The following is a 24,723-nucleotide window of genomic DNA, read 5'->3' as shown; positions in this document are numbered from 1 at the left end:
GAGGGAAACCCAGTACCGAGAGCTTGCATCTGCCCTCAGACTGCCTTGCACAATGCACCATGATGCCTATCAGAGTCAGCTCCACGTATCAGATGGAGCTGGTGCTCACCCATGCTGTGTATGCCTCATTTTTTAAACAACGAAACTGCTTAAGGCCCTTTCCTTGCCTGGATGGCACTGAAGCAGAAGTACAGCTGGCACAAACAAAAGCAATTCCCATGGTCCTGCAAAATCCCAGCTACAAACTTTGCTGTAAACACACAGAACATCCAGCAGAGGCCTCGAATGGTATATGATAATGTGGGCTAAGGCAGGACATCATGTAGCCATCTACTTTCCATCATCTGAGCTTAGAAAACTGGTAGAACTGCACAAAAAAAGGGAAATATTCCAAAAAAATGTTAGAAGTGTGGGTGGAACCCCTAAAGGAAGAGCAAGACTTGATGGTAAAGGAAGATGCGGCTATTGCATGTGTTGGGGAGGGCAGAGACCCAAGCAAAGGCTGGGCAAAAGCCCAGGCAGCAGCAGGGGTGAATTTGGAGGACAGTCAGGTTGGTACTGGGAAGACTGAAGAGGAGGGAGCTGCAGAAATCGTGTTGGGAGACATCCGGTCCTTGGGTTTCTGAAGCATGGGCTATATGCTGGCCGAACGCTCCCTTCCTGATTTCCCAGGGACTTTATAGGAGGGTAGCGGGGCTATAGGGGAGAATTCAAGGAAAGGCCAGGCATGGTTGGTGAAGTTCCCCTTCACTGCTGCTAAGAAGGGCAGCAGAATAACCTGCTGTTTGTTATTTGATTAATGTATTTGCCTACAATAAATCTCATTTTATCACACTGGTGACACTCACCCAGGCACAGAGGTGTAGCTAGATCACACAGCCACCCCATAAGGATCGGGGTCCTCCGTGCACTGTGCTTTTGGGTGTTTTCCCCCTTCCACACCAGCCGTGTGCACTGCAGGGCAACATTTCACCATGTTTTCTCACTGAAAAGATGAGTTTGATTCTCACAGGAAACCAATCAGCTCTCTGGCTGCAAATTTTGCCACTGAAGCCACGGGGGATTTTGCCATCGGACATCAGAGATGAGCAAGATGGGGCCCAGAAAAGTTTCCAGTTGAGGATATTCTTTATATCGAGCAGAGGCGGGATCTGCTCCTGCTTCCTGCAACTAGACACAGCTTCTTTTCTGAGAATCTACCCTACATTCAGGTGCTCTTTCATGTGATTTGGGGCTCACCAGGTCTGGGCAGCCCTGGATTGATGTACCAAGATTCAAACAACCAGAGCACCGCTCTCAAGTTGAACTGGAACTGGAAGAAAGTGCCTACACATTGAAAATGGTGCCTTTGTTCTCACTTGCAGGAGCAGTGAACAAAACATCACTGCTTTTCGTTTGCTGTGCCCCCAGAGTCCTTTTATTATCGCTTTTTCAGGGTGTGAAAATGTTGCTAATTCTTTTTAAGCAAGGCTTGCAAAGCTCCAGAGAATTTCTGGAGCAAGCAAAGAGAAAGGATGAAAGGCAGGGAAAATTTCTAGACCCGCTCTCTGTAAATTAATTACCAGCAACAATTCTGCATGCACAGGTGTGAAAAAAAAGGGACCTAGAAACATTATCACTGGCCCTTCCCCATCACCAAACACTAAGCCTGATGGTCCGTTTTGTTTGTCAAAGACATCGGCCACCCATCTGACTGGAATGACCAATTAAAAAAAACCGAGAGCAATACTTGGAATAATTAATACAGCCAAGTGCTCATTTAACAATTAGGAGCTGCCACAAAATTCTGTGGCAGACAGAATCAACCCTAATTGTGTAATTTCCCCAGCTGACGCCTCTGAGTACACAGCCAGATTTAATTGGAGATTATAGGGGCTCTTTGAAGGTGCTGGGGCTACACAGCAGGGGCTCCAAACAAACAGATACAGAGGGGTAGGAAGCACTGGGGCAGAAGAGCAGTGTGTGAAAAGGGAGTTTTGTTTTTGTTTCAGAGCCAGGAAAAACAGCTGTAAAGAACAGAGGTATTGGAAAGCCTCTTTTTGCAAAGGCAGATCATGGCTTGTGACAAGGCTGCAACAAACGGGCTGATAATTTGAAGTTGCTGAAGTTCCTCTTTCTTCTTTTCTGCTGCCCATCCCTAGGGGATGCCCTGTTTCTGTACTGTCCTTAAAAGAGGATGCTTAACAGAGAGTGATCAGAGCAGCGCACTACATATGGAGGGCCTGTCTCTGAGCTTTCCAAGAGTTTTTGCACAAAATATTAATTTCTTTTAGGACAGATCTCTTGTTCTCTGCCTTAGTATTTCCAGCTTCCGCTGTTCAACAATTTTGGGTCAAACCCTCAAAGTTAATAAGATTGGCTTCAGACTCATGGAGTGGAATCGGCTCTCCAAGATCTCTGAATATAAGAAACTCCCTTGAACAACACAAGTAAGCCAGAAAATTAACTTATTGTCATAAGGGGCTAGGAGATAAGGTTTTATTCAGTGACGTGATATGGCAACACGCAATGCACCAGTCAGTCCGGGATGGATTACCTCCTCTTAAATATGAATAGCTATCAGTAATATTTTTCTTCTGCATGAAAGCATGTTTGTTGTCCTCACTCCTCTAGCTACTGACTATGGCTACATCTGATGGCCAAGTAGAGGCTCGTACTCCTCATTATTAGGGTATCTTTTTGCCACAAGAGATGGGAGGACACAGGTCTTTGGGCTGTGCATAGGACGTGGCACTGGCTGCACCCATGTGTCTGCATCCCTTGTCCCTAGTGGGATGTTCTGGAAGCAGTGATGTCAGGGTTAACACCACGGCTCCCCAGACTCAAGAGAAGATCTGTGAAGGTTAAGTGGAGGATCTGACATCAAACAAAGTAACGTAAAGTACATACATGTCATAACACGCCATGAGATTTCACCACTCTGGCACGTTAAGCTAATCAACTGTTTCTAAAGCAGAAGAGAACCCAGCTTTTTATATCAAGACCTTTAAGTAAAGCCAGTCATTACCTTCAAGTCTAAAAAAAGAGACAGCCTTGAAGTCAAGAAGGGCCAGAATACAGGCTATAAATATATGCGGCAAAATGTGTGTCTTCCTTTTCATTGAAGAAAAATGTGTCTTTCTGTAGCATAAACCAGCTGTTTTGTGATATCTACTGCTAAGAGATGGAATTTACTACTAGCAACATTAAATAAAAGTACAGAACAATTAACTGTGATCACCAAGAGCTGTTCAGCAGCAGGAACCAGAAAATGTGACCCTCCCTATGGCTCTACCAGGCTTCAGCAGCCACCAGGTGCCCCGAGCACCTCTGCAAAGGTGCCTGTCACCTTGCAGGATCCAGCCCTTAATGAGAAACTATCAGAAAACCATTAACTGCTGCCTATGTGTCACCTGGCACCATAATTCACCCTTACTGTCCACATACTGCACGACACAGTATGAGCCTATTACAGTGGGAGACCTGTTCTAAAGAGTTCTGCATGACCAATGCCATGGGCAGAAGAAATTTCCCAGTCATGTTGAACTTATGCCAATGTTCACAGCTGACTGGGAGTTCAAATGCAAGATATTTGTTTATTAACAACACATACACAGGCAGCTCACTCTGCATATAAGGCATAATAAAACACAACACTAACGCCCCTGAAGCATGTAATGATCCTAATTAATGCTACTGCAGTTAAAGAAACAAGCACCAAGATTGAAAGAGATTCAGTGTATAAGCCCCACAAGGCTACATCTTGGGGCTCCCTTCCCCATGTGAGCAAAAGAAAAATCTAGTAAAGCCAAAGGATTTGCTCCTGCTCACAGCATCAGTAAATTTGGCCCTTGGCTAGCGTAAATTTTATGCTCTGCTACCAGCCAAGGTGCTGGTAAGGACCAGAATCAAACTGGCTAAAAAATAAAACAGGCCAACATTTGCAATGGTGTAAAACTGGTGTGATATCAGTGTAGTAAAAAATCCCATGCTGATAGAGTGGGTTTGTCTGGATTTTACATGGAAAGAGAATTTATAACTCAAGCTCATCAAGTCAAATTTGCAGAATCAAGTCTCCAAAAAAACCCATGCTACTGCTGCTCTAAGATTTTACAGCAGCGATACCACGCTAGCAGCTATTTATACATTTCTCAATAAACCACTGTCATGCTACAAGCTCCAGAGAGTTTGCCCTCCCCATCCTAAGGTCACCGATTTCAACATGACAGAAAGCTGCTGCTTCAACATCCAGATAGACCGCTCCGCTTGGGAGCCACATTTAGACAAAAAGGAATCTGTATGCCAGAAAATCAAATTACCTGTATCTTCTGACTCATCATCATCATCTTCATCATCACCCGATGAAGGGGAATCTAGGAGGAGAAGGAGAAAGAGGTGAAGTAGAAAGAGGATGACACACAGGGACACCACATTGGATGAGGTTGTTGGTGGTCCAGCGAGGGAGGACATTTGAGTGACAGGTCCTCCTTCCTTGCAGCTCCATCAGCTCATCCCTCACAAGCTGCTGGACCAGGGACAACCAGACAGGAACTTTCTGAACTGGAAGAGAGGTGCCACGAGTGCCAGTGCTCTGTCACCAGGGATTGGGGGTCCAATGCCAAAAACTTGTCCCTGTGTGAAGTGCTCTTCTATAATGGCAATTCCAAAAGGCAGTTTCTTTTTTTTGCAAAACAAGCTCTACCTGGCTTTTTTTTCCCACTAGCATTCACTCTGAAGACCTTTCTTTTCACCAAGTCTCACAATAACAGGTCAGTGTTTCTACAATTCACTTTCCCTGCATTCTTCTTCTAACTCAATACACCCCTGCCACATCTCCCCTCATTAACACTTCGCTAAACCACTCAGACCAAAGCTATTAAAACTTCCCCTTGCAATCAAACCTCTCTCTGGATAGACATTTGATGGCTACTCCATGAACCAGTTCCCTTTGCTTATTTTACTCCTACAGCAGCACCTCGAGGCTGTAACTGAATACAAATTAACAGGTGGGAATTTTCCATTTGTATCTCTCAAAGCATCCTGGATTGTTTCTTTTAATGGGGTCTAACACCTCATCTTCTCCACACTGTCCACAATGAAACCACAGTCACTGTTCCCCCCCATCAAATGACTTTAGTGGCAGATAGGAATGGTTGGACTCACAACGATCCAAGAGGCCTTTTCCAACCTGGTGATTCTATGATTCTATGACTACTGTAAAAGTAAATCCCATGATAAAATAACAGCTTAGTGTTTGATCTAGTTTACAACATTAGTACAATTCAGTGCATGGAAGACTTAGCATCACTGACTTTATATAATCTCCAGAATTTCTTTATTAAATAAAGGCAAAATGCTAACAATCCAGCAACCTTTCTATTCTGAGACAATGGTAAAATAACTTGATCTTAAACACTTCAGGACAAGCCAGGCAGAATTTCTGTTGCTTCAAGATGCACTCAAGGTTTATGCTGTTCTCTGACCAACTCAGTGGAGGTAAAAATGGAGCAAAAAAGAAAGGAAAAGCAAGAGGAAAAAATACCCCCAACAAACGAAGGGGGGCGCAAGGTAGGGGGAAGGTAACAACAAATACTACTTTCTCTGCAGAATCTGGAAGAACTTTCTAAACATACTCAACATTTACAGAAGTAAGCAACACAGGAACCATCTCCCTCCTTTACACTGCAGTGGTGCATCATGCTTTGCATCTTCCCTTCAGCAAAATCTCTAGGAAGACTTCAAGCACGTATGTAACTGCAAAGCCGCAGTTAAGGTCCTGCTGGCAGCAGTAGGGAAATGCCAGGAGGCTTGCTGAAAGTGAAGCAGATGTTTAGGTGCTTGGGCTGAACAAGCAGGTTTACTCAGGTTCCAGCATAGGCAGAAATCAAGCCAAATACCCAGCAGCACCGACAAAGAAACCAGCACATTCTCAGCCTTGCACCCTGAGATTCGGTTACCCATATAATACCATGTGATTATAGTTTACTTCTGGTTTTCAATGAACCAATTGTGATCAGTGCAGAATCAGTTTTTAAACTAATTCAAAAACACTTCCACAAGATCGTAGGAAGAGTCTTTGACCTTACTTGTGTGCTGGATGAGAGGTGCTGTTTGGGTTTTAAGACAAATACCCCATGTTCAGAGCTGCTGTCCTATATAAGTTACCAAAACATAACCTTTTTCAAAAGATGACTAAAAATTCCTAAGCTGTTTGTTAATCATTTACTAGAATAATAATCCTTTTCAGAAGCTGATGAGTACTGGCACCAGCAAGAACTGCTATATGGTATTCTCAAAAAGGCCTTAATTATGAATGGAAAGGGGCTTAACTTTTTAGTCACCTGTTTTGAAGAGCTTAGTCTTGAGTATTTTGAAAGCTCTTTTCGCCAGTACCAGCCTACAGTCTGTGCTCGTCACAAGGGTGCTGCTTGGCCATTAAATCTAAAAGCTGTTCTGTGTGTGAAATGGTTGCAGAAATGGGGCTCCTGCCAACAGGGCTGGAGATCAGTTTGGGCACGCAGCCTCTATTTGCGATCCACATCAAGCGCTCAGGTTTTAAGAGGACAGTATGTTTCTTTTTGTAAACCAGCAAAACACTTAAGCCCATGTCTGTCAAGGGAGGCATATTAAAACAGACCAAACCCTGCTATTAACTAAGCTGGTTTTCAACCCTGAAATGCCGGCTCCAGCATCTCCTTGCTCTAGCTTCATCCTCGAGCAGTGTGCACAGCAGTAGCCACTGCAGACGATCCAGTTTGTTACAGACCTGAAACTCATGGCCCCACACAGGAAAATCCTGATACGCTGCTAGAATCTGGAAGCATCCCTCAAAATGGGACTTACACGTATGCCAACTATTTTGAATATTATATACCTGTCCTAGGTTTGCTCATGTAAGCATCCAGATCGGAGCAATTCCAGTTAGAACAGACTAAAACTAGTTTAATGCAGAGAACAACAACAACTCCGTCCTCGAACATGAGATATCCGCATAAACACCCGATCAGATACCTGAGCTAATTGCTGGCATTACCTTTAAGAAGTGAGAACACAAACCACAAATCTCCGATAACAATCTCATCTCCGCAGTGCCACACTGAGCAATCAATACTAATTATTATGAAGAAATATCTGAGCGTACAAGAGGCGCCACTATTGCCACATAAAGCAGGGCTTCAAAGTTTAAAACAAGTGCTGCTGACAGCTAAAACGGAGACTCCCACATTACCAGCACTTTGGTGGTAATGACAGTGGGCTAATAGAATCAAAGACTCATAATGCTGTCAGAAAGCAGGTTCAGGTTACTCGCTTGTTCTGAAGCTGTTATTAGCTATTATTAGCAAAGAGGAAAAACACAGGGGCTTAAACTTTTTAAAAGCAGAGGATTATCAGCCCTTCCACTATTAAAAACAATTTCTCACTTTAGGAACTTTTGGTGCTGGCAGCTGTTTCATTTGAGCGTGTAACCAGCTGCCCTCTTCTGCCTCCCTGCTGCCCCTTGAACTCAAAAGCATTTTAATGTCACTTAAAAAAAAAGAGAGTAACGTTTCTAACAACCTGCAGTTCCTTGGATAGTTCCAATAATCGTACCTAGTTAAAGAAAGCCTTTCAAGGGCCAGATACTTCTTTAACCATTTAATTGATATGACCTTGAAGCATTCACAGCAATCTCCAGTAACATTCAATGAAAAGCAGATGTTGGTGAAGGCTTGCTGAAACGAGCTTTTATTCTCATGACAGTTTCACAAAATCTATTTCTGGCATTAGAAAACCCTTTATGAAGTGGATGCAATTTACAATCATAAACATCTCTGTGGTTTTCAGACAGAGCCCCTTCTTTTCTGAGGGAAATCAACTATTGGAGGCAAACTGTTCGGGGATACTGCAGCACAAAGTTTTCAAAACTTTAGATCCAGAGGGTGTTAATTCATCTGAAAATTCAGGCTTTTAATCTGCGTGACCAGGAGGCTTTCTACCTGCTCATAGCGATGGGTACCCATCTAGCAGTGCAGCAGCCTGAAATCATGGAGATGATCTGAGTGTTAGCAGTTAGCTATCTGGGAACAACGGGTTTTTCTGGTATTCTCTGTTTAGTGATCCAAGCTTGGACAGCTTCTAGCTGTTCTGTCCTGCTGTCCTGATCACAGAAAATATGGCCAAGCAAATGACAGCATGTGTTTTGTTAACACAGCACTTGTTTGCAATAAATGAATCCCAACAAGTACCTTTGGCGAAGCACATATTTGTGATGCACACAATTTAGAGATAAGCTACTCCCGAAGCAAACTAGTGATAACTGGGATGGAGGGAAGAGATTTATCAGCTATAATAGGGAAACAGTTTTCAGGAACCTCCAACTTCTACATGCATTTTTACATTTACATTTTGCCACTGATTTGTCACATAAAGTGGAAAAAGTCACTTAACCTCCCTGAGCCACGCAGTTCACTCACTCACAAAAGACTTCAAAGGCACATGTAGTATTGCATCTATTTGAGTGTTAAGGGGGATTTGGGGTTTAATCTGACTAGCACAGTTTCTAAGTCTCTCTCAGTATTAACATCAAGCTTTAACATTTGGAATGGACACACAAGCATTCTTCCATTGGTTTGTTTTGTCAGTCTAATCACTGCCAGGAGTTACCAGGGAGGTAGACCTACCAAGTGCAGATGAACACCACAAACCACCAGTCATGCTGAACATGTGAAAATTGGGAAAAAAAAATAATCACCTAGAGAGCTGCATTTCTGCACGTACCTGTAACTCTGACTGTAAAGTTTCCCAGGACTTCGTTGGAATGCCTTGGCTTGCAACTGTACAACCCCGAGTCATCATATGACACATTGATTATCTTCAACAGTTTTTGTCCAATATGAGTTCTGTTGGTAGGTGCAACCCCGATACCATCTTTAAACCAGAAAATAGACACAGAAGAGCCTTGGGTGTTACAGGTGAGTTCAATGGTATCTCCACTTCCAAACACCAACTCTTCCAGAAAGGCGGTCTCACTCCTCAAGTATTCTGCAAAGGGAGAAAGAAATGGAAATGAGTACATAATAGCAGGTGCTGGAGAACAAAAGAGCATTTAAAAAAATAAATGTATCTTATATGTGCCTTACTGATGCTTTCATGTGCCCAGAGATAAGGCTTGCCTGTCCCAAGCAGGCAGCAATGCAGAAACACAGTGGAACACAGTACAGCCAGGTCTCTAGCTAACCTATGAGGATGGTTTCAACCCTCTATCAACCAAAACAGGGCCACCCCATCAGGTGCACCACAACATACAGCACAGACCTATACGTAGGGTCATTGCAACACCCAGTGTTGTGTGTGGAGGTGATCTAGCAGAAATAAGTATATGTGAAAAGTTCAACAGTTCAGTCTCTGGATTTTGATTTCTTTATTCCTGCCAGTCTGCCCACAACCCTTGCAAGACCCAGCAAGGAGGGGATACAAGGAGCAGAAATGGGCATAAACCAAATTTCTCAAGTGACTCTGGGTGGCCCAAAGGCAACCTCTGTGGGCTGAATGTAATGAAGGAGAAAGCTGGACAGAATATGCAGGCTGGAATAGCTAAAATAAATGAACCCATCTTTAGCTCGCTGGAGTTACTCCATGCAACAAAGAAGTACAGAATCAAAGACTGACCACGAAACCTGAAATCCCTATTTCATCAGTCTATTCACCATCTGTGGCAGTTTGTTCTGTGAGTGATGACAGCGAACCCTGCCACGTGCTGGAGAATTTTGTTTTACCGCAGGATAATGACACAAGGAAAGGTTCAAGCTTAGAAGGCTTCCCACTGAGGAACGTGAGGCATGTTGGAAGCGTGGTTCTTGCATCTGATGGTCCTCAGGCTCATTTTACTGACAAATAAACTCTCTCTTGACATTGAATGGTTTATTCATCCTTTATGCCACTTTAATATAGAAGAATTAGGCCCCTGTAGCCACTCTCAACCCAGCTAGATCAGCACGACAACTGCCATTCTCCTCACCCCGCCTATGCCAACCAACTTTTTTACTTGGAATTGCCCTATCTGTATCTTCTGGCGTACACCAGCTCTGAGACTGTACGGTCCATGAAGCGTAAGAGCCTTTTTGGTTTTGTACATCGTGGGGGATCCTATTGTACAATGAAGACATTTTGGTGCTCTGATTACATAATTAAGGAGTAAAATATAATTCATAACAGATCAGTCTGAACTTAATCCTATGATCCAAACCCAGGTGGCCTGACTCGATCTCTGATGGTAATCAGATATGGATAGAGCTCCTAATTTTGCAGATTTAACATATTCGAAGATTACAATTTGACTGTGAAACTAATTCAATTACAGCAGTTCTGAATACCTGAGGATGTGGCATTGGCTTCAAGCTGCTCTTGTGTAATTAAGGGAAAGAGCTGGAGCAGGTTATAGGAGAAAAATGTATTACATTTCTCTTCTTGTCACGCAAGTTCTTTTTCTTGTAGAAATGTGAAAATCAAAAATATAAAAATGTTTCAGTAACTAGCCTTGCAGCGACTAGGGGCCTGAAAATATGGTATTTCAGGGGAGGTATCATCTCACAGGAGGCAAAGAGCACACTCATTTAGGTTACAAAGAACCTTTCCTCTGATACACTGGCAGCAATTCCAACTCAAATATTTTAGGTTTTGGCCAGAATTTTGTGGTATTCATACGGTCAAAGGTTTAGGGTGTTGCGTTTTTTTTTTTCTTTTAATAAAAAGATTTTCCCTGAAAGCATATACTTCTGGTAAAAAGAAAAAGAAGACAGAGCTTCGGTATCTCCTCCCTATCAGACCAGCACCTTTTGCAACACTGTGTTCATCCATGGCCTCCTCCCAATGGGGAGACGTTCTTGGGGGAAATGAGTGCTTTAAGTGTTCCTTTCAGGTTTTTTTTTCTTCCTTCTTCTGGACTTTTTCAATGATACCAGCTTTGGCTTCCAACTAAAAAGCCCTGTATACAGCTTTGCACTTGCAGGACTGGGTACTGATCTTTGTTTGTTGACTCTGATGGAAGCTCTCACTAACTTAATCTACTGGAAAACAAATCCCATGCAGCTGCACAATTCCTCCATACAAAATGCACAGTTTTACCCAAGCTGTCTGCCAAATGATCAAGACTTGTATATTTTGGCTTTGATACCATAAACCTACCAAACAGGAACAAGTCCAGACCAAGCACAAGCCAAATCGTACTGCTTAGCCATTTAAAAGGAAATCATTCCTTTCTGAAAGCCATAATGAACCTGGGTTAATGAAAAAGCGATGAGCTATTTTTATAAAACATAATTAAGCAACACTGAAACAAAAAGGAAATTTACTTTAGACTCAGTGCAGAGCAATTTGGGTCCGAAGCTTCTTCTGTGGAAAGAAGCATCATCTAATTTCTGACAAGTTTATTTTGCCATCTCTGCCCTCAACCTTCCCACCCAGTCTCCAGCAGATATCCTGATCACTGTTAAATGCCAAGCTCAGCACTAGTAACTTTATTCCTACTGACTGGTTGTAACATCTGGAAAGATGGAGTGGTGAATTAAAAAGAGAATGTTACTAATTATTTTAATCTCACTTCTTTAAACGATTCTTTTAAATTTCGTTTTATATGCTTATGGCTTAAAAAATAAACAGGACTTAGATTTGAGACTTCCACAACTACTTAAATGTGCACTTAAGTGCTTAAGCATTCTGCCCAACTGTGACCTTAGAGAATGAAATTTTACTATTATTATTCCTCAAATAGCTTTCAAATACAATGATCAATATGAGAGAGCTCACATCTCTCACCAGGTGCCCAGAGCCCAGAACGTCCTTTCCACCTTCCTGCTGCAAGTGCCTTGTGTTTCCAACAACTTCTGAACAAGGACAGTTCCTCCCTCACCAAGACATGAAGTTGCCCTTCCTGATGTCAAACATCCAGCCGTTAGATTGACTTGCAGAAGTCTACATGTCCAACCATGTTGTATGAACAAAGTCTGGGGACTTGGGTTTGACCACCTTTTTCATCTTACATCTCCCATGGCTAAATCATAGGGAAACCAGTACAGAGAAGCAGGTGCTGAGCTCTCCCAACACAATGGCATCTTGCATCTGGACATGCACCTTCGATTGAGGCATTTGGAAAACTTCCCACTGCAAAGCAGCACCGCGGGCAGTGAGGTTTTCACATTTATTTGGGCTACAAATGCATCTCCCGGATCTCAGTTCTGGGACCTAAAAAAACTATCCTTGCTCTTAGCAAACAGCTATCCCCACATGTCATTTAAAACTTTCTTAAAGAGTTTCTACTGCAAGTCAGGTTGCACAGGTCCCTGGCCTCTCTCAAAAGAAACTCCCACTTAGGATTTAACAGATGTTAAGAGTATCTTTTCAAAATCCACAGTAGACATAACTATAAATTACTAGGAAGTTAACTCCTTGTAGTGGTTAACAAGAGCCCACTCTTGCCACTTGCCCACACAGCAGGGACTAATGAGTTTGCAACTTTAATGGGTTCTCAGAGAGGCGGAGGCAATCTAGGTTGTGAGCTCCCAAGATGACTAAAATCCAACCATTTATTAGTGTATCCAAAGCAGTAATGTGCTGGGAACCACCAAGAGATGCTTTTGATGGAGATCATCACTTGCAGCAGCATCACTGCAGCCTACAGCAAACGTATTACAGAAAACAAGGCAATTTTTAAGCTGTTCAGAGGAGAAAAAAGGCAGGAACTAGCTGGGAAGCACCTTCCACAATGAGAAGCAGCTGGTCCAGCAATGCTAAAATGCTTTTGTATGTATTCACTTATAAGGATAAAACACTTAATCTCCGTAACTGTTTGGCTCATCCCAGCAATAATTCACTCTCTTTGCAGTTTGCAGCTCCAAGTCCTTAAGTGTGTCAGTATTTCCATCCGATGTCTGCTCCTCTTAGACATCAATACTTGTCTCTGGCTGAGCCTGGAAATGTTTTATTTCAGTTTTTATTTCAGTTTTAATGCAAGCAGCTCTCAAGAACTGCAGGAGGATATGCGATTTCTTTTTCAGGCATGGAAGGACAAGGAAGTGGAGGGTGGTGGGGTATTCCTGGGCTGCTTATAGCCCCCCCAAAAACTTCAAGACAACCTAGAGCCTGGCTGGTGCCATTTTGTGTCAGGGACTACTTCCAGGTACTGTGGCAGAGAGTGTGGGGGCTGCCCCTGGGGCGGTGAAGGCTCAGTGGGGTGGAGACCTATGGTCCCGTGCCACCTTGCAGGGTGCTGGGTCCTGGCTCCAGGACACTCCATCTGGTTATTTCTCTTCATCTGTGTTTTTTCTCCTGGAATAGCTTCCCATGATTCTGCTTTTCCAAAAATCAAAGTGTTTGGAAGCCTCCCAAGGGACTGCTCAGGTAAGGTACATGTCTGTCCCATCCTCCTCCTCCTCCAGTGAGCATCCTGCAGCTGGAGCCCATCCACCACGCAAACAAAACTCCACTGGGACTTCCACCACAGAGGGCTTGAGGCACATGACCTTCAGTACCATCAGCAAAATATTCCTCACGTGACCTTGAACCTTGGCAATCCCAGCGAGGCTTTTTTTGGGATTGCTCCATGGCCCAGTGGTGGAATGGACTAAGCCACTCATTTCTAAGTGAATCATATTTTCCCCTTTTCAAGCCGGAAAAGCTGTATTTGGCATGTTAACAAGTAGAAAGATAGCAGCACTCCACACATTTCTTTCTTTAGGTTAATTTGAAAACAATTCTTGTTCTACGTATCATATTGCACTAAATCCACTGTGATGAGATATATTGTAGGACCACAGAGCAACAACTGTGCCAGAGCTTTCTCCTGTGGAGTTTGGTATACTGTCCCCAGGGGGATGATGGTCACAGTCAGTAAGCCAGCAGCTAACTTGTGTAGGGATAGGGAAACCTCCCCTGGCCCAGTATCAGTGAGATGAATGAGGCCATGATGGCAAAGAACACAGATTATCTCCAGGCTCAGACCAGTGCTGTGTTCATTAAGTGTCCCACCTGTGCTAATAGGGACCCACAGTGTTATTCACCCCCTCAACACTGTTCTTCCCAATATCTGTGTCACTGCTTGTGGGAAGGGGCCACTTCCACACCTTACTTCAGGACTTCTGCACCGGCAAGAGCAAACCCCCACTGCCCAGAGGGATATAAAACACTTTTCTTGCTGAATGCTTTTCATTTGGGACTTGCCTTAATTTAAAGAACAGGCAGGAGAGGTGACAAGCAGCACTAGTGCCACCTCCCCAGAAGCATCCTACCAAGTCACAGAATCATAAAATCATAGAATAGTTGTGGTTGGAAGGGACCTTAAAGATCACCCAGTTCCAACCCCCCTGCCATGGGCAGGGACACCCCACTGGCTCAGGCTGCCCAAGGCCCCATTCAACCTGGCCTTGAACACCTCCAGGGATGGAGCAGCCACAGCTTCCCTGGGCAACCTGGGCCAGTGCCTTGCCACTCTCATGGTGAAGAAATTCTTCCTATGTCTAGCCCAAATCTGCCCCTCTCCAGTTTATACACAATTGCCCCTCATCCCATCCCCACAAGCCCTCCCCAGCTTTCTTGTAGCCCCTTCAGGTACTGGAAGGTCGCTCTAAGGTCTCCTCGAAGCCTTCTCTTCTCCAGGCTGAACAAGCCCAAGTCTCTCAGCCTGTCCTCATATGGGAGGTGCTCCAGCCCTTGGATCATCTTTGTAGTCTCCTCTGGACCCGTTCCAACAGCTCCATATCCTTCTTATGTTGAGCATTCCAGAACTGGACACAGTATGCCAGATGAGGTCTCACAAGAGAGGAAGAAGTCCCTGTTTCCTCCTGTTCCCTCCACCTCCCCAGAGGCTGATGGGCCCTGGGGAAACACCAAAACCCACCAAAGCAGCCCCAGGCCCTGCACGTATCAGCAGCCCTATGAGAAGTGGACATGATAAGATCATGGGAGTGACCGTTTCCCCAAATACCCATCTTCTCAGGGAAGATAAGATTGAGGGAGCATCCCCCAGAGCAAAGCAAGCTTACCTAAAGTCACCACATACCCTCAACTGCACTGTGTGGAGTATTTTTTATGGATGTATTTTTGGTGGTGCTTTATGCAAAGCAAAGCTTCCTCTCCCTTACATAGCAGCCACGAGGGGGTGAGTGATGGACCAGCACGGCCTGGCCATAGCCCTGCCATCCCAAAGGGTATATCATCAGCCTGGAACAGCAAGATATACATAAACCAGATGTTTTATGTGTTTTATACATATAATATTAAATATATTTTTATATTTTATAGACCTACACATATAAATATACATATATACTATTATATATAGTTATGTATTTGATATTATGTATTATATTATACATACAAAATAAAAAATATTACATAAAATACATATCCTGTCTTTTCTCTTCCCTCCCTTTTCTCCCCCTGCAAGGTCAAGAGCCCCTCTTGGAGCACATTTCCCAGTGCCAAGCTGCTGCCATCCTGCGAAGAAGGGGCTCTGGTAAACACAGCAACATGGGATGCTTTGCTGAAGTAACATAATTTTCCAAAGTGGTGTTAAGCTGGGTTATCTCCCACTTCAGCAACAAAAATGAAAAACCCAGTTGCTTCTGTAAAAGCCCAAACCACAATGAAGAAATGAGCCTTTAGTAAATAATGTTGGAAAAGGGGTTGTCCCCATCATTTGAAGGTACCACTTTATCTTTCCCCTACTGTGGGTGGGTGCTCGGGGGAGGGGGTAGTTCTGGAAAAAATGAAAATAGCTTTTCTAATAATAATGCAAGGTATATTGTTTATACTACATTACCACCACAGTGTTCTACACAACTGTTCACATACAATGTTTCTTCCAGAGATGTTAACGAGTGTGCTGCACTCTATTACCAGCCACTGGGATTTTTTTAGATCTGCAATAGGAGGAAAGCAAACTTTTTTCCTAGAGAATTAGCAGAACAATAACCAGGTTTAGTTCTGTCATATGCAGCTTTCTTCATAAACAAGAGATTATGGAAATAAAAAAAAAAAATCTCTAGTGTTTAGCTTGGCTATCTCTGACTGCGACTTTGGAAGAGCTTCTAGATTGGAAAAGCAGATGTTGCAAATCTTCCTTATCTATGGAGCAACTGTTGACTCTGTTGTGCAAATCCTAATTTACATCTGCATGAAAGGTTTCAGAGATTAAATGGCATTCAAGGAGGAATATTAGCTTTTCTCCCTCCCTCCAGCCCTCCTTTGAATGGATTTACTACTGGCAATTAGCTTTCTGTTCCACCGGCCAAGTAGAAAACAGGATTCATCAGGACTCTACAGTATCCTCCTTTTAATGGACTGCTTTCTCAGATCACCCAATTCAGATGCTGAGAGTTAGAAGAAGAAATAAATCATCACAAAGCTAAAATAGTTACAAAAACACTTTGGCCAGGAGGACTTCCCTGTGGCACTTAAAAAGCCCTGAGGAAGAAAAAAGAACCCCTGAGAACAAATCAAAGGGGTCTCCCGGTTACACCTAACAAAAATGGGAATGTAAACCCCAAGAGACACAAAGCTTTGGTTGCTGCTGAGGCCACAGTGTGTCCCAAAGAAGCCTTCAGCTGAGGCTTTGCTGGCTTAAAGGAACAGACAGTGATGAAGAGTTTTCCTTAAATTCCAGCCAGACTGTGCAATCAAACACAGTTTGGTTCGCCACTCAAAACACAAAAGAGGGAAGCAACCACCACCCATATCTATCAGTTTCACAGTTCTGCACTCCATTCTTTTTTTAACAGAAATAGAAGAACTGACACAAAATTTCCTCTGCTGACGCCCAGCAACGTGGGGATGCTCAGGTCCCCGGGCTATGCTGCTTCATGTTTCTATCCCATGAGTTCCTAGATCATGCTGAAGCAGCTCAAGGATGCAGACAGTTCCTGCTCTCCTGGATGCCAGAGCCTTTGTGCTTTACTCAAGAGGAGAGCAGCAATGAGCTGTATCAGATCTCAGCAGCCCATGCTTGTGGAAGAGATGACACCAGCCCCAGTCTTGCACATAGGTGAATACAAGATCACAGCTGATTTGCCCACCCATCACACAACCCATCTCAACCAGCCGCACTGGCAACGTGGTCAACCCATACTGCTCCATACTCAAGGCAGAGTGACCCACTGGGCTGACCCTAGGTGGAGCACAAGAGACTGTACCAATAGGTCATCATCCTTTTGGTGTCTGCCTTTTGTTGCTTCTGAAGAATTCTGGCCAGCTTGGCCCCAGCTTTTGCACAGCACCACAAGGAGCATCTTAGCTTGATCTCAACAGACACATGCCTCACCACAAAATGGCTAACGCTTTACACTCCTGCTCCCCATGCTTGAGGAAGCCCAAAAAACCACCATCATTGCAGCAAGCAAGCACGCAACCACTGCTACTCCTTCCAAAGCCAGTGGAGGCAGATATGGAAACTGATGTACAGACTTTGGCTTCCTGACACCCCTATGGATTGGGTAAAGCTTGTCCTCAGCCTCCGTTGAAGCAGGATAGTCCTGCTAAGCCATGGATGCCCTGAGCAAACCTATGCTCCTCAGCATCAGTGCACCATGCCATCCCTTCTGCCTTGCAGGACCAGGTCACCCAGTAGGTGACATACATCAAGCAATTAAAAAAGTTTGCAGATTGCACAAATGAATACTCCACAAAGCATGAAGAAAGGAGAGAAACTGAAACTTTGGAAATAGTTTAAAGCTTTCTCATAAATCCTTGAAAGAATAAGCACACATGGCTGAATAAGTCTTCTAAGTTTTTTTCTCTGGTGTCCTCTCCTCTACACTATCATTTTTTTTCCAAAAGTCCTTCAAAAATTCATCATTTTTGGTGTTTTGACCTCTGGGGTGGGTTTTCAGCTATTTAGTGAATTCTAGCAAAGAATTTCACCACTTCTTAAGTGTTCTTGTAGGTGAACTTTCAAGTAATACAGAAATTCATCAGGCCCAGAAGTTTAGGGTTTACCTCAAAGAAATTTTTAAGAGATGCAAGGACTCACGGTCCCTTTACAGGTCCCAGGCAGGCCTGGCCCTGGCAGTTATTTGTGATGCTTTTCTGATAGTTGCGATGAGTTTCTGAAGTGGGCCTTGAGATCACATGGCATCAGGAAAAATTTGCCATAAAGCCCCAACCTTTCCCCTTGGGTTCACAGCTATGCAGCTCCCAAATCCCAGCTCCTCTGCATTTCCCTTGCACTTCTATGTGCGCTCCTCTAATCTTCATTTAATGCAGGCAGCTGGCTGCAAATACCCCAGAACAATGACTTTAATCCTAAGTATCCTGAAGCCCCCCCTTCATCCAAAACTGAAGGAAAACAAAAAAAAAAAAGAACAGCCTCATGACGGCAAGATGGAGAAATCCAAGCCCTCCACTGGGCCAAAGGAGCAGAAAGACACAATGAGCTAAATTTTGCCTGGTTTGCTAATTAAAAACGGAAGCAATCCCACTCCGGAGCCAAGGCAGGGAGGTGGGGAGAGTTTTCATGCTATTCAAAAAATTGGCTTCCAACTGGGACCATATTCACTCTACATTAATTGTCATTCCAACTACGAGTGTCCTAGTTTCAAAATGAAAGCTACTCTCCAGTGTAGCTAGTGAAAACTAACACCAGTTTCGAGGCATTAAACAAAATTTATTGATTGCATTTTCCCACCCACTAAAACTTTAATAAGCATTAAACCTCAAACTCCTGGCCCCGTTTCCTCCCTCTACCCTCTCTCTCCATAAAAAGGGTCAGGCTCCTCTATATGGAGATTAGGACTTAATGTTTGGTATTTGTTTATGAGGCTATCAATTGCCTCTATTTCAGAGAGGAGGAAGGACCTTGAGAAAAAAAAAACCCTCTCTTGTACACGGATTAAGAGAGGGCAAAGGTTTAGGGTAGTTTGGGTGGTTTTTTTCCAATTGATTGTAGGTTTTAGATATATGATGGATCATGTTCACATGAATGAAAATAAGTAAATATTCCCCTTTTTGCAAATTTCCCTCGAGTTACACAAAATGGTATTTCGTAAAGATCCCTGTTTCTCCATAATAAGGAGCAGAACTTGAAGTCTTCTCTGCTAGTTGTTTTCAGCTGTGTAAAAGGAAAAAAAAATAATTTAGGGGCCGCTCTGTCTGTATACATAGTAAAGAAAATAAAGGCCAAACATCTGAAATGCAAAGGTCAGTGATTAAGCCCAGAAATCCATATCTAGGCATCAAAATGAATAGCCAGATTTTAAGAGTGCTTAAGTGATTTAAATGCAGAGCCTGACCTGGCTCAGCATCTTTCAAAACCAAGCCTGTTATTTCAGTGCCTCAAGCAAGATTTAGGTGCCAGGTACCCAAGTTGGAGAAGTTTAACAGTAATCTTCTTTCAGAAAGTCTGATCCACTTCAGTCGCAAATGACAAATGAAGATTTTGTTACTTAGAAAGCCCATCTAATAAGAGCTGCACTACTCTGTTCTTGTGGTAAATTCAACTTTTATCCTTCAGCATTATTATTAGCGAGAGTTTGGAGAGATGGCAAAAGAAAAGTAGATGTCAAAAATTCTTTTATTTCTCCTCTTTAAAGAAGGCTGCTAAAGGGATTAGACAGCTTTGAGTTCACCGCTCTGTTAAATCAACCTTACAATATTTTTTCAGCTTGTTTGACTTGCTGTTTTTGTATACATTTGTGTTTTCACCTTTCTGCATTCAAATCCCACACTTTGTGTTTGTTCTGTGCTTCTCACAGGAAACTTGGTCCATTCTTTATTTGTATTAAGTCTACGGAGTTATAGAAAACAGACTTGGAAAACATTCCCTAAATTAGCAGGACTTATCGGCTTCCATGCATACGCACATACACACAGGGCATCGCATACCATCCAACCCAAATGAGGAGGGTTTATCATTTCCAGCAGCAACAGCAGGGCATCAGGTTCACCAGAACAGACCTTTTAATGGTCTGCTGTAACCATATCTATTACAGCAGGTTTTGGACTGCATATAATAAATTAAGAGAGAGTTCAAGGAAGTCATGCATGTCTTGGTTCCCACTCCCTTCAAGCAGTTTTAATGCCCCCAAATAATCATCTTCTATGACTAGGTTAGACACTTCTATACACAGCTATTTGAATGCTGTGGTAAGGAAATATAGACCGTCTGCAGAGGTAGTTTCCTGTGTCCTGCAGCAATACATGACTGGTCCTGCCTGCATGAGCCAGAGATCTTCCACAGGCACTTTTGGACATCTGTCCCACCCTCTGCAGTCTGATTTTTCCCAGCTTTGCTTTTCCCTTCCTTTCCCCATTAGAAACACTTCTAAAATGTCTTTACCTCTGCAAACGAGCATCTGATGCTGTTACAACAAGCAAGCTGAGAAGGAAAACATGAATGATAAAAACTGAGCCTAGCAGCCACCTAAGGGCTGGATTTCTGTGAAAATCAGGCACTGAAGCTTAGCTTCAGCCATGTTGCCTTGGATGGGATGGGTGGATGAGCCACTATCTTGCAGTACAAGTGAAGATGTGAAGTTGGACAACCTCCACACATATTTATACCCACTTACCCACATTGATGTGAACACCTATATGTGGAGCAAAAGCTGCCCACAGCAGTAAGAATGAGGTTTGAATTACACAAAACCTGGGGTCTGGCTCTTCCACTCCCTTTCCAAGAACGGGTGGCTAATTCAGGGCCATCTGCTTTCCTCCCTGCCCTGATAAGGTGTTGCTCCCCTGGCTGCTCCTTCTCATACCCAAACCAGCCAGGCTCAAGCACTGAGTGAAGTTATTCCTGCAAAGACTGCACTTTTTTTCCACACCTCATTTGCTATGCAGTGGGAGGAGGGGGGCAGAAGGGGAAAAAAAGCTCCACTTCAAACATCTACATGCATTTCGAAAGCACATGAGGAGGTTTCAGGCCCTTTTTGCCAGACCTAATGCATTCCACCCACAAGATGACCTGGTAGATCCTCACAGGAAAGATTTACATTGTGTAGGGTCACCAGATCCAGGATCAGGCGGGGGCAGTCCGGTTTCTCAGGCAGCAATCCTCTGCTGAAATCGGAGCAGTGGATAAAAACCTGCCTCTTTTTGCCCCTGCGCTGAGGGAGATGAAGCAAAGGGAAAGCCCTGCTGTCCCCCTCAGTCACCTCTGTGGTTACCACCCCTCCATGAAGACTTTCCCAATCTAGAGGCACAATGCCTTATTAAATCCCAAGATGCCAGTACGCCTACACATAAAATTGAGACAGCAATCTCATTTATTCACTAAATAATACACAGGTTGGAGGCCCAGGATGACCCAATAAACACTTTCTAGGAGTTATTTTCCTTTCTGTCTGGGCAGATCTCAAAGCATTTCTGTGGTAGGAGGTTTCAGGTTTGGGTTTCCTTTGCCTCCTTGTCCAAATAATGGCAATACTAATTGAACCACTGGCCAAAAGAAAATGAACTGTACCCTTTCATCCATACTCTGGAGGTTCTCATTTGCTCCCGCAGTGTTCTCTGCTCTACCTGAAACGAGGGTAAGAGAAGGTGCTGCCGCAAAGGTGCCCCACTCTGAGGTACCAATGACTGAGGGAAAGGTTGGGTATCTGTAATACAGTATCTACACTGTATTTATTTCATCTACAGTGTATTTACTGTGTTCATATTGTATCCTGGGTAGGATGGGAGCTGCGGGTGCAGGAGGGTGGCTTTACCGAGTAGCTTCAAGGCATCAAGATGTCAGCATCTCCCAGTAGTCGCTTATAACCCTGTTATTAAGACTGGGAATCAGGAGCCTGGAAAGCCTGAAGCTTATTTCTATGCTTAGTTACAGATTTCAAGTGCCTGACACTAGGCCCTCACTCATTACACTTTTGACACTGATGCCTTTGGGTTGAGCTGGAATAAATGCTTTAAATTTGCTCATCACTCACTATGTTCACAAGTATTTAACTCAGAAGAAGGTGGGTGATGGATTTGTAGCAACTTTGGGCAGGGATGCAGAAAGGACACCATCTGTTGTTTCCTACTTCATTTTTTCCCTTCCTTCCTTTCTGTAATTAATCAGTTTTTAAATTGGGAGGCAGAGTTTCCTCGCAGTTTCCTCTTCCAGTCTCCCCTGAGAAGCAAAGGCTAAGGACGCAGGGCGGCTGCAATGTCTGAGTGCTGCCTGTGGAGCGTGAAGCAGCATTAGGGCTGGTCAGTGGGAGTGCTGGGCTCCCAGCCCTGCGGCTTGTCCCACCCAAGGGGCCTCCCAGCACTCAACCCACCCCACACTGCAAGAAAAAGGCTTTCTGAGTTTTCCCTGGGGAAAAAAAAAAAAAATGCTTTCACAGAAAGCTGCGAGAACATGCATAACACACTGGCTGTAAAAATGAATGTATTTATTTTATTTTTTTTCCAACTGCATTCACTCTCAGCTTGCCTCTTACACAGTGAATACCAGCTAATTTATGCACCTCCATTTACCACCATCCCTAGTCTATTAACATAACTATTTAAACTGGACATGCTTTTTTTAAACATTCTTCTTCTTTCATAAACTGCCAAGTGACAGTTGTTTACTGTCAACAAGCTGGGGTACTCTTAAGACAGAGAGAAATATGCCCTTTCAAAAGGCAGACATATTGGCCACCAAAGGAAGATTAAAATCTGGTGGTTTTCTCTTCTCCCTCCCCAAAAATGCTTCATTTGTACAGATACACACGATACAGATCAGGAGAGATGGTACTATGCCTAATTCCAATCATTCTTTAATTAAAAACAGGCTTACGGAGGATTTATCTTTGGTTGCACATGCTACTCGTCAGGGCAGACTCCCAACTCCCTAATCTTCCCATTGCAACTGGTTTTTCCTCTTCACTTTTAGGTCCGATACCCCCAGCTCCCAAAGCTATCTTGAGGAATCAGCATGCTCATCTTGCACAGATCCTGCTACCGGCTAGAAACAATACACTTGCCTGGGGAAATCTGGAAAGAGAAGTTAAAAGAATTTGAAACATAAAAATCAAATCATGGGTTAGCTCAAGAACTACAGTCTCCGAACAAGCTGCTGAAACATTTCACTGGGTGGCAATTTCTTCTGCTTGAATCTCGCACATGAAAGAAACCTCAACCCTCAGAGGAAACCCCCTCTTTTCTCCTTGGTCTGCTTGACCGTGAAGTACCAGGAAAGGTCCTCCATGGGCTCCTGTCCCTGACAGCCCCAGCTCGGTCCTGTTCGCCTGTGGAGCCCGGCGGGGGATTATTAACACTTTCCCCAGCGCATTGTGCGGCTCACAGATCACTACGCTGGGGGCTAATGCCGGCCGACACTGATATGATGGCAACGAGGATGATGGGGCATGAGGGGCTGGTGTCCGGCTCTCCGGCTCAGCTCCATGTGGGACCCACGCCAAAGGCACGGGGGGCCCAGGCGGTGGCAGTCACCGTGTCCTCTGGTGCTCGTGTTTCGGCTGCAATGCTCCCGCTAGTTTGCATCAAAGCTGGAGTTACAAAAAAAAACACGATGAGAAGCTAAGGTCTGTGTTACAGGAGGCTGAGAGGAATGAGAGGTCACAGGGAGCCGGCACCAGGGATCACCCCCATGAAGCAGCATCAGGCACCTCCCCACCCCCAAACCGGGGAGCCCTTTCACTCACTGAGTTTCCTCTGCTTGTTAAAATGTTTGGGTCATTAGAAAACTTTCCAAACAATCCCTGCTTATGCTAAATAGCTGCTCCCACCACGATCTGTGAAGGGCTTCAGCCTGCTCCCCTGGAAATCAATGGGGGCCTTTTTGCTTAGGATTCAATAGGCGCAAGATCAGGACCTCATTATTATTTTTACAGGACTATAAGCAGCAGAGAACTGCAAAACCCCCAAACAAAGCAACAACCCTCCAAACCGGGAGCCAAACTTGCCCTGAAGGATTTCTACAAGCTCTGCCAAGCATCAAAGTAAAATTAAAACCCCAGTTCTTGTGAGCTTTTCAGTTCTTTGACAGGAAAGTGTAAAGCTGGTATGGGCTGGTCTCATCATTTGGATCCAGGCACGTCTCCCATAGCTCCCTGTCCCCAAAATAAAAGCCTCCACAGATGCGTATTTTGCCTTCCCCAGGGGGAGTGAGTAAGAGGATGAGTTGTCAATTTGAGATGACTACCCTGCAGTACCCATGAAGCCTGGAGCAGAAACACCTTCAGTGCTTCCCACGCTCTCCTCTGCCCTATGCCACAACAGAAAACCCCAGTAAGTCCCCTGCAGAACCACCACCAGCCACACAAATGGCTCTTGGGACCTGGGTCCTGCTACAGGAACCCCACCTCTGCAGAGATCAGGTGCAACCCACACCTTGTAAGAGCAACCTCAGAGAAGCTCTTGTCCTTATAGCACCCTCCTTGGAGTTCTACGACAATCAAGTTCTCCACTTCTTGCCTGCTACTTTGCATTGCTCCTCTCTCTTGGCATCAGTGAGAACTCACCTACGCACCACATAACCACCCCTAAGCAATACCCAGCTATTTTGCTGACTTCTCTACACCCAGCTTGCCCCAGGTCAATTCCAAAATGCTTCAACTCATCTCTCTCCCTTGTTGCTGGGTACTAGCTCAACCCTTATAAACTAGCTGTGCTCTCCAGAGCTTTACTGATTTAACTACATTAGCTGAAATACATCAGTGAGAATCCTCCTGAACAGCACATGGTAGTTTGGTGCAATAAAGGCATAACTGCAAAACACTCCATTTCCCTGGGCAAAAGCATTAAATGAAGGTAAGACAACAAAACGCTATCAACTATCAAACAGCAGGA

General features: G+C 44.1%; 1 protein-coding gene across 8 annotated transcripts in view; it reads right to left on the bottom strand.

Annotated features, from left to right (window-relative positions):
- The window catches only part of FGFR3 (fibroblast growth factor receptor 3), a 58,762-nt gene that overhangs the window by 25,556 nt on the left and 8,483 nt on the right, over window positions 1-24,723 (bottom strand). For all 8 annotated transcript variants that reach the window (XM_054065044.1, XM_054065038.1, XM_054065039.1 and 5 more), the window contains exons 3-4: window positions 8,737-9,000; window positions 4,299-4,352 (exon numbers count right to left, since the gene is read on the bottom strand). In XM_054065044.1, coding sequence (XP_053921019.1) covers window positions 4,299-4,352; window positions 8,737-9,000 — 318 coding nt within the window. The remainder of the gene's footprint in view (window positions 1-4,298; window positions 4,353-8,736; window positions 9,001-24,723) is intronic.

The sequence above is a fragment of the Cuculus canorus genome, chromosome 4 (genome assembly GCF_017976375.1).
Source record: "Cuculus canorus isolate bCucCan1 chromosome 4, bCucCan1.pri, whole genome shotgun sequence".
NCBI classification, from domain to species: Eukaryota; Metazoa; Chordata; class Aves; order Cuculiformes; family Cuculidae; genus Cuculus; species Cuculus canorus.
The sequence above is the reverse complement of the archived record's forward strand: the minus strand, read 5'-3'. Positions and strand labels throughout refer to the sequence as shown.